The sequence below is a fragment of the Macrotis lagotis genome, chromosome 1 (genome assembly GCF_037893015.1).
Source record: "Macrotis lagotis isolate mMagLag1 chromosome 1, bilby.v1.9.chrom.fasta, whole genome shotgun sequence".
In the NCBI taxonomy this organism is placed as follows: Eukaryota; Metazoa; Chordata; class Mammalia; order Peramelemorphia; family Peramelidae; genus Macrotis; species Macrotis lagotis.
In genome coordinates this window covers 181,207,724-181,221,742 of record NC_133658.1, presented here as the reverse complement: position 1 = coordinate 181,221,742, position 14,019 = coordinate 181,207,724, and the positions used below count along the sequence as shown (strand labels likewise).

Here is a 14,019-nt window from a genome sequence, read left to right as displayed (position 1 = left end):
ATTATAAAACCTTCTTTACACAAATACTGGCAGAACTAAGTAATTTTAGAACTATTAATTGATGATGTGTATGTTGAGTTAACATAATAAAAATGATGATTCTATCCAAATTAATTTATTTATTCAATACTATTCTGATTAAACTACCAAAGAATTACTAACTCTGGTTTATAGAATTAGAAAAATTATGACAGAATTGATCTGGAAGAATAAAAGATCAAGAAGCTTACAGGAAATAATGGGGGAGGGGAAGTGATCAAGAAGGGATAGAAATGTTGGTGGAGTTGTGAACTCATCCAACCTTTCTGGAGAGCAATTTGGAATTATGCCCAAAGAGCAACAAAAATGTACATACTTTTGATCCAGCAAACCACTACTGAGTCTATACCCTGAAGAGATTATGAAAAAGGGTAAAAACCATCACTTCTGCAAAAATATTTATAGCAGCCTTTTGTGGTGACAAACAGTTGGAAATTAAGTGAATATCCTTCAATTGGGGAATGGCTTAACAAACTGTGGTATATGTATGTCATGGAACCGTATTGTTCTATTAGAAATCATGAGGGATGAGATTTCAGAGAAGCTTGGAAAAACTTGCATGAATTGATGGTGGGTGAGATGAGCAGAACCAGAGGAACACTGTATACCCTAATAGCAACTTGGGGAGATATTTAACCTGATGGACTTGCTCACTCCATCAGTGCAATAATAAGGGACAATTTTAGGGAATCTGTGAAGGAGAATAGCATCTGTATCCAGACAAAGAATTATGTAGTTTGACCAAAGACTATTATCTTCAATTTTTAAAAAGTTGTTTTATGTATTATATAATTTTGCTATCTCTAATATATTCTTTCTTCCTTAAGAATGTTCTTTCAACACCAGACTGCCTTCTTTTGGAGGGAGGGGGAGGGGGAAAGGGGAAAATTGTAAAATTAAAAACCTGCAAAAAATGATTGAAACTACTATTGTATATAATTGGAAAACAAATAAAATATTTATATGAAAAAGAAGGTGTAGAAATGAAATACAGACCAACATTTACTCAAGATAACTTGACAATATGAAAGATGGCAGCATAAACAAACTAGAAGAGCAAGAAAATATTTACATTTAAGATCAATGGTTGAGGAAGAATTTACACACATATATAGAACACAAAGACAAAATCTCAAGATAAAATGGAAAATAAAAATCTCTTCCCACAGACATAACCAATGTAACTAAAATTAAAAGGAAAACAAGTAATAGGAGGAATATCTTTGTAGCAATTTTTTCTGTTAAAAGTCTCGTTTCCAGGGTGGCTAGGTGGTGCAGTGGATAGAGCACTGGCCCTGGAGTCAGGAGTACCTGAGTTCAAATCTGGCCTCAGACACTTCATAATTACCTAGCTGTGTGGCCTTGGGCAAGCCACTGAACCCCATTGCCTTGCAAAAAACTAAAAAAAAGTGTCATTTCCAACATATTCAGGAAATGGTTAAATTTATAAAAATAGGAGTCATTCTTTATTGATAAATAGTTAAAGATATGAAGAGACAATTTTCAAAAGAAAAATCCAAGCTATCAATATATGAAAATATCAGTATCCATATTAAAATGCTCCAACACACTAGAAATTATAAAAGCACAAATTAAAGCATTTCTGAATTCCATTTCACACATGGTAGATTGACAGTTGACAACAGCAATGCAAAGATGTCAGTCAAATTTATAAGAATAGAAACCATTGTCCAGTTAGTATTTGATCACCAGATGAGTACATAGTTCTGAAGTAATGATAACCAGGTTTTCTATAGCCATATGAAAAAAATGTACCAAATTACTAATTATTTGTTAAATTTTGTCCATTTCAGGATATCTGTATGCTACTTAAAGAAACTATTGATTCAAGAATAAAGGATTATTTAGATGCTCATAAAAGGCATGAGCTGTCAAAAAATGCAGAATTCACACAGTACAACCCATTGTCCTTAAAAGGTAAGCATACAGTACTTGTAAAATGGATAGATAAAATAAAGCTTCATTTCCCTGAAGTGATAGTTATTTTTAACTGTGACAGTGACATTAGCATAAAGATAACAATTCAAAAATTTGCTTTCTTGGACAGCCTAGTACCTTCCTTATATAATTATCTCCAATTTATCTTATATACATCTCATTTATACATAATTGTTTACATGTTGTCTTCACCTTTATACTGTAAACTCCTTGAGAGTAAAGATGATTTTTTGCCTACAGCTTTTGCCAAGAAGGGAGAGATAACAAGCAAACAAATAGGTATTTGTTTCCAAATAAGCTATATTCAGAATAAATAGGAAGTAAGTAGATGAGAAAGGTAATAAATATAATTAAGAATAGTTGAGAAAGATTTCCTGTGTCAGATGGGATTTTGAGTTTGTCCTTTGTTCTCAAAGAGGACCATGATATCAGGGAGCTGATGCCATGACCTTCAAATGAATTGAATTTAAGTGGAGGGGGTATGGAAAGTTACCAGCCTCACTCTTTCCTCCAGAGCCTTCTCTGGCAAGATGTAGATCTGGACAATTGGAAATGACCCTGGGTGCAACGGGAAGTCTTGGTCTTTTTTGAGTAAGGTCATTAACAGGTCTCAGTTTGATTGAGGCAATGCTCATTCAGTGGTTAAGGCTAGGTGAGAGAGACAGAAGAGTACATGGGAAAGAGTAAGGCATAAGAAGACTGTTAAAAGTAAGAAGGATTGTATAACTGGTTATCTAAGCTCTCTTAATTTCAAATAGAGAATTGTATTTAATCTTGGAAGAAAAAAGAAGCCACTGAAGTTTATTGAGTGAAATGGTTAGAGCATTACTTTATGTGAATCACTTTGATAGTTAAATTGACGATGGATGGAGTGAAGAAAGACTTAATGTATTGGAGTAGGGAAAGACTATTTGCAGTAGTCCAGGCTTGAGAATATAAAGACATGTACCATAATGGTGGCAGTGTTAGAAGGGAAAAGGGAAGTTCAAGAGAAGTTATAAATGTGAAGTTGAATGTCTTTGACAAAAGATTGGGTATGGAAGGTGAGAGATAGTGAATTCAGGATGATTCTTAGTTTTCAAGTCTGAGGGACTAGGAGGAAATAATGAGAAAAGAAGAATTGTATGGAGGGTTTGGGGAAAAGACGAATTTGGTTTGGGGCATATTGAGTTTAAGATACTGGATTCAGTTCTAGATGTTAGAAAGGCATTTATCTGGAGATGCAAGAATGAAAAACAGGGGCGGCTAGGTGGTGCAGTGGTTAAAGCACCTGCCCTGGAGTCAGGAATACCTGGGTTCAAATCTGGTCTCAGACACTTAATAATTTCCCAGCTGTGTGGCCTTGGGCAAGCCATTTAACCCCGTTTGCCTTGCCAAAAAAACCCTAGAAAAAACACACTAATTTATTCTTTATAATAACAGTGTGCTTGCTCATACTGCCCGATTTTTTCCCCCTTTGATTTTTTTTTCTAGGCAGTGGGGTAAGTGACTTGTCCAAGGATACACAGCTAGGCTAATTATTAAGTGCTTGATGTCAAATTTGAACTCAGGTTCTCCTGAGTCCAGGGCCAGTGTTTTATGCACTGTACCTCCTAGCTGCCCCAATACTGACAAATTCTTAAAAGAGATTGCATATGCATGAATGTATTACTCTGAAAATTATGCTTTGCATATTTTCTTACTTGCACATTTTGCTGGTTCTTGATGTTCTCATTGGAGAAAAAAGTCAGGTGAACTATTTACATGATGGCCTTCTATTTTCATAGTTGATGTCCTCATAAGGAATTCTCTTTTCAAATAGACAGGGAAAAAAAACCACATTTTTCTTGAAAAGGCACTCAGGTGTGATGAAAAGAGCCCTGTTCCTAGATTCAGTCTCAGTGTTCAAGTCCTGTCTCTGACACTTACTGGTTATGTTGCTCCAGGCTGATCTCTCTGACCATCAGCTTCCTTATCTGTAAGATGTGATAATGTTGTCCTATCCTCCTCACAGGATTTTTGTAAAGAAAACACTTTATAAACCTTTAAGTTTTAAGGCAATTATTATCATTATTGTCATATGGGACTCTTCAGTTAGATATTTTCCATTACTTATCTAGAGAATATTTACTTAATATTCTAACAAAAGTATTCTCACAATTAGTAGCAAGCAAGGGAAAGATATTTTTTCCCAAATTATCTAAAATGGATATATTACAGTTTTTACAATTTTATGACTTAAAATCTATAACTGGAAAATGTGAATTATAAACACACATAAATAGAAAATTATGAGATTTATTATACTTTTTCTTTTAATAATTAGATATTGCAAAAGTAGAGCAGGCCGTGGGGCAGCAAGGTGGCACAGTGGATAGAGCATCAGCCCTGGAGTCAAGAGGACCTGAGTTCAATTGTGGCCTCAAACACTTAATAATAACCTAGCTTTATGACCTTGGACAAGTCACTTAACCCCATTATCTTGCAAAAACAAAACCAAAATAAAAAAAGTAGAGCAGGCCAGTTATATGGCCATTAATTGAATGTTAACACTATTTAACTTGATTTATCTATAACTAGAGAAATCATAGACAGCCAATGGCTAAAGCATTAAAGAGCTTATTTTTAGAAAATGAGAGTACTGCATTTCCAGAATATTGGTTTACACACATGGTTAAAATCACAAGATATATAAAGATAATATATACCCAAGATATGCATATCAGTATATGTGATCACAATTTCATATTATATGGTCATCATTACCAAAAAAGTAAATTGAAAGTATAAACTAAAATGAGCCATTGTACTCCCATGCCTGCACCAAAGCAACACTTTACCTTTTCTTAGCTACTTATTCAAAAACAATATCAATCAATGCCATTAATTGTAAAGTTATACTTCTTTTTGCTTTTGCTTTTGATTTTATACTGTTGACCATGGTTTGGAATGGGGAAAATTGTTTCAACATTGGGGTAGTTCCTAAAAATATGACAGTGTCTCTTTCTACTTTTGTATCAGAAAATAATGAGATCCACTGACTTTACTCATTTGCTCATTAGCTTATGGCTTGTCTTTACTTTATTTCTAGTTCTTTCCAAGTTTAATTTGTATTAATAAATACTCTTCATTTTTATTGGATGATATGTCACGGTTGGTAGTTTTGCTAAATGCTCATGAAATAATGTATGATTTTCATTTATTAAAAGCTGCAATGTATAAGATTTCAGAGTACTTTCATTTACTGTGTAATAACAGGAAAGGAAAGAAGTACTTAGAGTTTTCAGGGAACTACCAGTGACCTGAGAAAGTAATATGATCATCATGGGGCATCTAATGTTTTTCTGTCTTACAACAATGATTCCGTAGGTTTAGTGGAAGTAAATGAATATAAAATATCTTTTAAATATCATAATGAATAGATATTACATCTTTTATTATTTAACACCTAAGAACTATTCACAGCTTCTATATGCATATGTATATTATATAAAATGTTATATAGATAGATAAAATCTGTATGTGTGTGTGTTTAGTCAATACTATTTTTGTGGATTTGTGTCAGTGCTACTTTTTCCTGTAAAAAGACAGACATGAGTTGAGATCATCAAACAGGATTTTTAAGAAAATAGAAACCATACCTTATTTTTTTAATGTTTTTTATTTAGATATCTTAACAAAATGGCATATCTCTCAGGGTGGGATAGAGGGGCAGGGAAATCCCCACATACAAGCTCTTTTATGCACTTTGAAAGACTTTATTCCCGCCCCTTCATTCCAACCATAGGCTGGGGTCACAAATTTAATTGATACATTGGTTACCATATGTTTCCCCACCCTGCTCATTATACTTCTTTCTTTCTTTCTTTCTTTCTTTCTTTCTTTCTTTCTTTCTTTCTTTCTTTCTTTCTTTCTTTATTTCTTCCTCTCTTTCTTTTTTTTTCTTTCTTTCTTTCTTCTCATTTTTATTTTGTACAAATAATTTTTATACATTACTAAAATATTCTTGTTTAAGAGTAAACATAATACCCCCCCCAAAAAAATAGACCCGCATGATCGATAAAGTAAAGGGGAGAGGAAAAAAAGTTAAAATTTAAATTAAAAAAAATAATAAAAATACTAATTGTAGGTATGGCCAGGTGGCGCAGTGGATGGAGCACCGACCCTAGAGCCAGGAGCACCCCAGCCCAAATCCAGCCCCAGACACCCAACAATCACCCAGCTGTTTGACCTCATGCAAGCCACCCCAACCCCATTGCTCTACAAAAAACAAAAAACAAGACCCAAAATAAAATTAAATAGTAATATTAGTAGGGGTGTCTGGGTGGCAGACAGATCACTGGCCCATGAGACAGAAGCACCCAAGTCCAAATCCTGCCTCAGACACACAACAATCGCTCAGCTGTGCGACCCCAGGCAGGCCACCCAGCCCCATTTGCCCTGCAACCCCACCCCAAAATAATAATAATAATAATAATAATAATAATAATAATAATAATAATAATAATAATAATAATAAATGTGCTTCAGTCTGTGTTCCAACACCACCAGCTCTGTCACACGTGGATCACATTCTTTAGGATAAGTCCATCACAAAAGTTACTTCCATATTTTCCACTGTTGCCATTGCTGATTGAAACTCCCTCCATTCGTACTTCTCTACTACCATGAACTATATTTTCTCTCTCCTTTCACTCTGTCTCTGCTGTAGGGTAGCTGAGTGGCACAGCAGGCAGATCCCTGGCCCTGGGGCCAAGAGGCCCCGAGCCCACATACCACCCCTTAGGCCCAGCATCCGCCCGGCCCTATGGTCCTGGACAGGCCATCCAATCCCAGCCCCTTGCAAGAAGTAAAAAAGAAAATGTGTTATATCTGACCACTCTCCTCCCATGGTCCATCACTCGCATCCCCCCCCCCTTCCCCCTGCCCCCCTTCTCTCCTTCTTACTCCAGATGTCTATACCCCATTGAGTTTATATATGCTTTTTCCTCTCCTAGCCACCTCTGATGAAAGCGAAGATTCCCTCATTCCCCCTTGCCTCCCCTCCTTCCATATCATTGCAATAGCTCATTGTAATAAAGAAAAATCTTATTATAATATGAAATTTCTTGGCCAATTCCTCCTCTCCTTTTTCTTTCTCCTATTACATTTCCCTTTTATCTATTGACTCCATTTTTACACCACAATATATCTTCAAATTCAGTTTTCTCCTGTGCTTCATCTATCAAAGCTCCTTCTAATTAAATGTGAAGGTTCATATGAGTGTTATCAGTATCATTTTTCTATACAAGGATACATGTAATTAATCATCATTGAGTCCCTCATATTTCCTCCTTCTCCTCCACTCTCCATGCTTCACCTGAGTATTGTATTTGAAGATCAAACCTTCTGTTCAGCTCTGGCCATTCCAAAAGGAACATTTGAAATTCCCCTAGTTCATTGAAAGTCCATCTTTTTTCCCTGGAAGAGGACATTCAGTTTTGCTGGGTAGTTGATTCTTGCTGGCATTCTAAGCTATTTTGCCTTCAGGAATATTATATTCCAAGCCCTACGAGCTTTTAATGTAGTTGCTGCTAAATCCTGTGTGATCCTGACTGCAGTCCCATGATATTTGAATTGTGTCCTTCTGGCTGCTTGTAATATTTTCTCTTTGACTTGGGAGTTCTGGAACTTGGCTATAATGTTCCTGGGGGTTGTTTTTTTTTTTTTTTTTGGATCGACATTCCAATAATTTTTAAATTATCTTTCTTCAATCTGTTTTCCATATCTGTTGGTTTTTCAATGAGATGTTTCGCATTTTCTTCTAATTTTTCATTCTTTTGATTTTGAAATATTGTGTCCTGATTTCTCGTAAAATCAGCAATCTCCCTAAGTTCTATTCTTTGTCTGAAGGATTTATTTTCCTCAGAGAGCTTTCTTATGTCTTTTTCCATCTGGCCAGTTCTGCTTTTAAAAACATTCTTCTCCTCCTCAATAACTTTTTGAACTGTTTTATCCATTTTACCTATGCTGGGTTTTAACATGTTATTTCCTTCATCAATTTTTTGGATCTCCTTGACTAAGCTGCTGACTTCATTTTCATGTTTTTCCTGCATCTCTCTCATTTCTTTTCCCAATTTTCCCTCTATCTCCCTTACTTGATTTTCAAAGTCTCTTTTGAGCTCTGTCATAGCCTGAGCCCAATTTCTGTTTTACTTGGAGTCTTTAGATGCAGGAGCTTGGACTTTCTCGTCTTCAGATTGAGTGTTTTGATCCTTCTTGGGATCATAGGCAAAGTATTTCTCAATGGTATTCCTCTTTTTTCTCTGCTTACTCATTTCCCCAGCCTGTGCCTGGTTTGGGGGTGCTTCCTGAGCTTTTGACTATTAATTGAGTATTAATGGGACACTCCCACAAGGGTCTCAGTGTGTGAAGCTCTGTCTTCCCTCCTGGTCTGCTTGGGGCTGAGGTGGGGGGAGGCCTGCTATTCTATGGGGGACCTAGACTGTGATCAGGATCTGAATGTGGTCAGATCCCCAGAGTCCTGTTCCAGGGACAGAGGACAGAGCTCAGCAATCTCTCTCCACTCTCCTCCCTGGGCTCAGCGCTCATGCCCTGGGGCCTCCTGCTTACCAGCTTCTGATTCCTGGATCTGGGCTGAGACTCGCTGTGTGCCCTGAGGGCTGGGCTTCATGACCTCACTCTGGTAGAGGTACCCTGCTGTTACCCCAAGTTGTGCTTGGTGCTCTCTAGAGTGTAGATCAGGAAACTGCCCCCGCTGTGGCTCCCAGCCCCCTGGGGCTGCCTCTGGGAGGCTGAAGTTCCTTCACTCTTGGCAGGCCATCTCTCTGGTGGGCCACCCCTCTGGTGGGCCACCCCTTCGACCCAGTGGAGCCAAGCCTTTCCGCTCTTTTCCAGGTTATCTTGGGTTGGAGAACTGCCTCACTGCATTTCTCTCTGTGGATTCGGTGTTACAAAAATTTAGTTAGAGTCCTTAGCTCATAAGTTTTGCTCCAGAGCAACTAAGAGAGGGTCTTCTCTTGTTGTCATCTTGCCCCCCCCATAACTTATTTTCCTAAAAGACTTTGTAATAATAGCTATTTGGAAAAAAATCTTCCTCTCTGTTTTAAATTCCCCTTTCACCTCTATATAATAGCTAACACAGTCATAATCCTGTTTTACAGATGAGAAAGAGAGTTAAATGACTCATTCTGGGTCACATAGCTACAGGTACTCAGTATATAAGATAGGATTCAAGCTTAAATCTTATTGATACCATGCACTGCCAGCCCTCTATCCATTATTCTATCAGTGTGTGTCATGAATCTCTTTAGCAGTCTGGTGAATCCTATGAGTCCCTTCTTAGAATAATGTTTTAAACACATAAAATAAAATACATAGAATTTTAAAGAAAGCCAATTATATTGAAGTACTGGCTTATTTTTTTAAGATAATGTTTGTGCTAACCTCCTCACAGGATTGTTGTAAGGAAAACACCCAGGTCCTGACTTATCCTCTCAAATAGAGGAGAGTATGAATCATCCAATAAAGGATAGTTTTTTTTCACTGTTTTAACCCTAATCAAGATTCTGACTATGAAAAAAAATCCAGTCACAGCATGTTTTTTAACTAAGTATTTGAAATCTATGTAAAAATCTGAAATATGTGATGAGAATTTAAGTTGATATATGAGCCTTTATTTTTGCTTTTATATTCTGAGGAACAACATTGTTTTGTAAGTATGTGTACATATATATATATATATATATATATATATATATATATATATATATATACAAATAAAAAATAGAAATTATCTTTACTTATAATTCTATCCTATATAATTTTTATTCTATTTTGATGTCGCTAATAGGCCATTTAAATAGTAGTGAAGGTAAAAGAGGACAATAATACTGTCTTTTTACACATTTCTTTCATTAAAAAACCTAATCACTAAAAAATGCAGTCCCTTGAAAAGTAAATCGTAGAGGAGATTTTTTTTGAGAGAGAAAAAACAAATTTCATTTTGGGGTTTCCTTGAAGCTCAACTGTAAAATAAAATTTAAATTTAGTACACTATTCAAAGTGATGGTTTTTTGTTCAGTCTTCTATTCTCTGTCACAAATATATATATATATATATATATATATATATATATATATATACATATATATGTATATATAGATATATATCTTATGTGAATTTTAACTTCCAAAGTACCAGGCTTCCTCTCTTTATTTACACCCACACAGCATTCTCTGGTGGGGCACAATACCACCATGTTAGGAAATCTGTGGGTGTTTATTATGTGCAAGATGAGAGTAGACAGAAAATGTTGAAAAAAAAATGGGAGGGAATAGCCAAAACAAGCAAATTCTTCCTATTCTTCTTTCTATCTGAGAAAATTTCCCCTCCCTTCCCAAACAGCTGATGTAAAGTGGCGCCAAAGTAAGCTTTCTTTATTCTTCAGACACAGCCTATGTTGGTAAATCGTTCTCCCATGTCTTGACCGATGTACAAATTGATCTATGTGATATTTATTTTGGTTTTTATTTATTTCCTAACTTATTGAAAATTATTTAGTTCCCTATTTAAAATAAATTTTTAAAGAAAGGCTTTTCTTCCCCGATCTCCAGACTCTTCTTCATATGTATGGCCTAGCAGCAATCTTGCACAACGCACTTAGAACTTACTCTAAAACTATCCTCCTCGGCCAAGCTTTCTATTGTGTTGTCTTACGAATTCGATAAGAAAACGCTGTGGAGCAAGTAATAATACTCAAACGATGGAGAAAAGGCACCGTTTTTCACAGACGCCCAGGCAACATTTCAGACCGCGCGTGGCCAGCCTTCCCTTTGGCTTAGAGAAATCTTTTCAGTTCGGCGACCCCCAGTAAGCCCAGGCTGCGCGGGGGGCGCTTGGCCGGGGCCAGGCAAAGATGAACCCCGGCCGGCGGGGGTGCGCCCCGCCCCACGGCCTCCCGGACGGCGGACTTGGACCTCAGAGGTCCGGCACGAGGGCCCCCAGCCCCGACCCCGCCGGGAAGGAGCTGCCCCGGCGGCCAAAGACGTGCCCCAGCCGCCCCCGGCTTCGGGCCCCCCGAGGGCCGCCAGCCCCCGGTCCCCTTCACCCCGCGGGGGAGGAGAGCCTGGTTCCGAGGCCCGGCGCGGCGGGAGGCCAGGCCAGCCCCCTTCCTGCCCTCTCCTCTCCTCTCCCCCGCCGCGTCCAGGGACCCTGGGCTGGGCATCCCTCCCGCCAGCCCAACGCGGCCCCCGTGCCTTCCTGCAGGCCTGAAGGGCCACCCTTCCCCTCCTCCCTTGAGGGAGCCCCCCCAGATCTCCCAGCCCAGTAGTGGCATTTGCGCATTTGGCTTCCAGGCAGCCTTTTGCTTATAGCCTTGTAAGGGTCCATGAGCCGGCCCTATGAGGGCTCCCGAGAGCATCCACGTTATCCTCTGCCTACTGCCCGTCTCGGAGGCTTGGAGAGCCTGCGCCAGCCAGGGCCCTCTAACCAGAGGCTCTTCCCGGGCTCCTCACATGGGGAGCTCAGCAGCTCCCCTGGACTGCCCACACTGCCCCACCCGGCCCCCATCCTCAACTGCCTTTCATACAGCTTAAACTGGATATCCAGTAAACATTTTAAATAACACATGTCCAAAACACTTCATTATCTTTTCCCCTAAATCTTCCCCCACCTTCCTCAGATTTACAATCTGAATTAATCCTGGATTTCTCACTCTCTCTTACTCCCATCATCTAACCTGTTCCTCACCTATGCAACATCTCTCAAAGAAGTTCCCTTCTCACCATCACGGCCCTCTGGTGCAGACCCTCATTAGCTCTTGCCTAGATTAGTATAAAGCCTGCTGGTAGGTCTTCCTGCCTTAAATTGTTCCTTACTTCAGTCCATTCTACCATCACCCGATAAAGTGATTTTCCTAAAGTGCAGGTCGAATCATGTCACCCTCCACCTTACTCAGTAAACTCAGCGGCTTCCTGTTGCCTTCAGGTTCAAATAAAAAATAATAAAAAAAAAAAACGATTTGACATTCTGAGCCCTTCATAACTTAGCTCTCTCCTACCTGTCTAGTCTGTTTACACTTTACTTCTGTATGCATAACTAATCCAGTGACACTGGCCTTCTGGCTATTTCACAGATTAAACATTCCATCTCTTGGCTGTACTGCATTTTTTTTCCTGTCCATTCTCAGAGCACTTACTCTCCACTCCAACTACTGACTTCCCTGGCTTCTTTTTTTTTTTAGGTTTTTTTTTTTTTAACAAGGCAAATGGGGTTAAGTGGCTTGCCCAAGGCCACACAGCTAGGTAATTATTAAGTATCTGAGACCGGATTTGAACCCAGGTACTCCTGACTCCAAGGCCGGTGCTTTATCCACTACACCACCTAGCCGCCCCAACTATGCCACCAAGCCGCCCCCCTGGCTTCTTTTAAGTCTCAAATTTTCCCCCAATCCCTTTTAATTCCAATGTCTTCCCTCTTAAAAAATTATTTCCTATTTATCTTATATAGATTTATTTGTATGTTGTCTCCTCCATTAAATTGTAAGTTACTTGAAGGTAAGGACTTTTTTTTTGTTTCCTCAATACTTATCACATGTTAAACTCTTAGTAAATGTTTATTGATTGATTGATTACCAAATTAAAGTTAGTGTGTTTGTGCCTATTTATCTTAGTTCTGGAATTGTTTGAAAACTGTTTATAAATTTCAATTGCTTCTGAAATTTTGTAAGGACCAAAAGACAATAGCAATTCCTTTTTTTGGTCCTTTATAATTTTTTTTTTTGTATTTTCAGGTTAGGATTATCTCTTTAAGGTAATCTGAACTTCAGCAAAGTTATTTTTTCAGTGAATTAGAGAAAAAGATTTGTCTTTTTTGTTATACTCACCTCAAACATCTTATCATCCCTCCATACTCTTTATGAGCAGGGGACTTCATTTCATTCTTTACTGAGAAAATTGGTGCTTTCTGCCTTGAGCTTTCTTTTCTCTTAAATCCTTCATCTCAGTTATTTCACAATCACCTCCCATTCTTTCCTCCTTTGCTCCAGTCTCTGGTATGAATGTGATCCCCCTTTTTTTGCCAGTTCATACAATTATGTCCTAATTATATGCCTTCCCATCACTTCTGGAAAGCTTACCATTTTGATGGTGGTGGTGGTGGTAGTGGTGATAGCTAGTATTAGTATTTTAAGGCTCACAAGATTCAATATTCTTTCATTTAAGCTTCATAACAACCCTATGAGGAAGGTTCCTCATTTTTATACATGAAGAAACTAATGGTGAAAGATGTTAAATAACTTGGGCAGCATCACATAGCTAGTAATTAGCTGAGATAGGATTGGAATTCATATCCCCCTGATTCCAAGTACAACATCATATATTGTGCCATCTTTATTCATTGTCTTCTTCTCTGATCCCCAGAATTTCACCCAGATCTCCCCCATTCTTTAAAATCTTTCAGTTAACACTGTTATCCCCTGAAGCTATTTCAGCAACCAGATTCCTAGAAAAATACAGTGTTGTTACCTTTTCACCATGCACTCAATTCTCCAACTCTATATCCTGACTTTTCACTTTAACCACTCAACTGAAACTACATGTCCTGCAAGGTTTCTATGACCTCTACAGGGCTACATCTAATGATTTTTTTTATTCTTTTTTAAAATAATTCTTTATTCTTCTTGCTCTCTTAAGCCTTTCCTACTAAATTTTTCCCCCTGGGTTCTTTTTGATATTATCCTTTCCTGTCTTCCTTAACTCAGCCATTCCTCAGATTCCCAAACCAAATCATCATTTGATTCTCTCCCATCTTCTTTGGTGTGCCCCCAGTTTAGAAATAACACAAATTCCTATGGATTAAATGCCTATATTCATATGATTTCCAAATATATCCATCTAGCTATTATTTTTCCCCTAAGATGTCATCCCATAACATCATATCACATCCTAGATATCTCTACCTCGAAGTCCCATAATCATGCCAAAGTCAACATAATCAAAACAGAATTATCATTCATAGAAGTGAGGTCAACAATTCCCACCA

The 14,019-nt window shown here is 38.1% G+C and overlaps 1 protein-coding gene across 11 annotated transcripts in view; it reads left to right on the top strand.

Moving 5' to 3' along the window:
• Window positions 1–14,019, top strand: part of SLX4IP (SLX4 interacting protein) — a 324,925-nt gene that overhangs the window by 189,635 nt on the left and 121,271 nt on the right. For all 11 annotated transcript variants that reach the window (XR_012473370.1, XR_012473371.1, XR_012473373.1 and 8 more), the window contains one exon: window positions 1,854–1,977. Coding sequence is in view for 5 of the 11 variants with exons in the window: in XM_074209445.1 (XP_074065546.1) it covers window positions 1,854–1,977 (124 nt within the window). In the remaining 6 variants the exon portion in view is untranslated. The remainder of the gene's footprint in view (window positions 1–1,853; window positions 1,978–14,019) is intronic.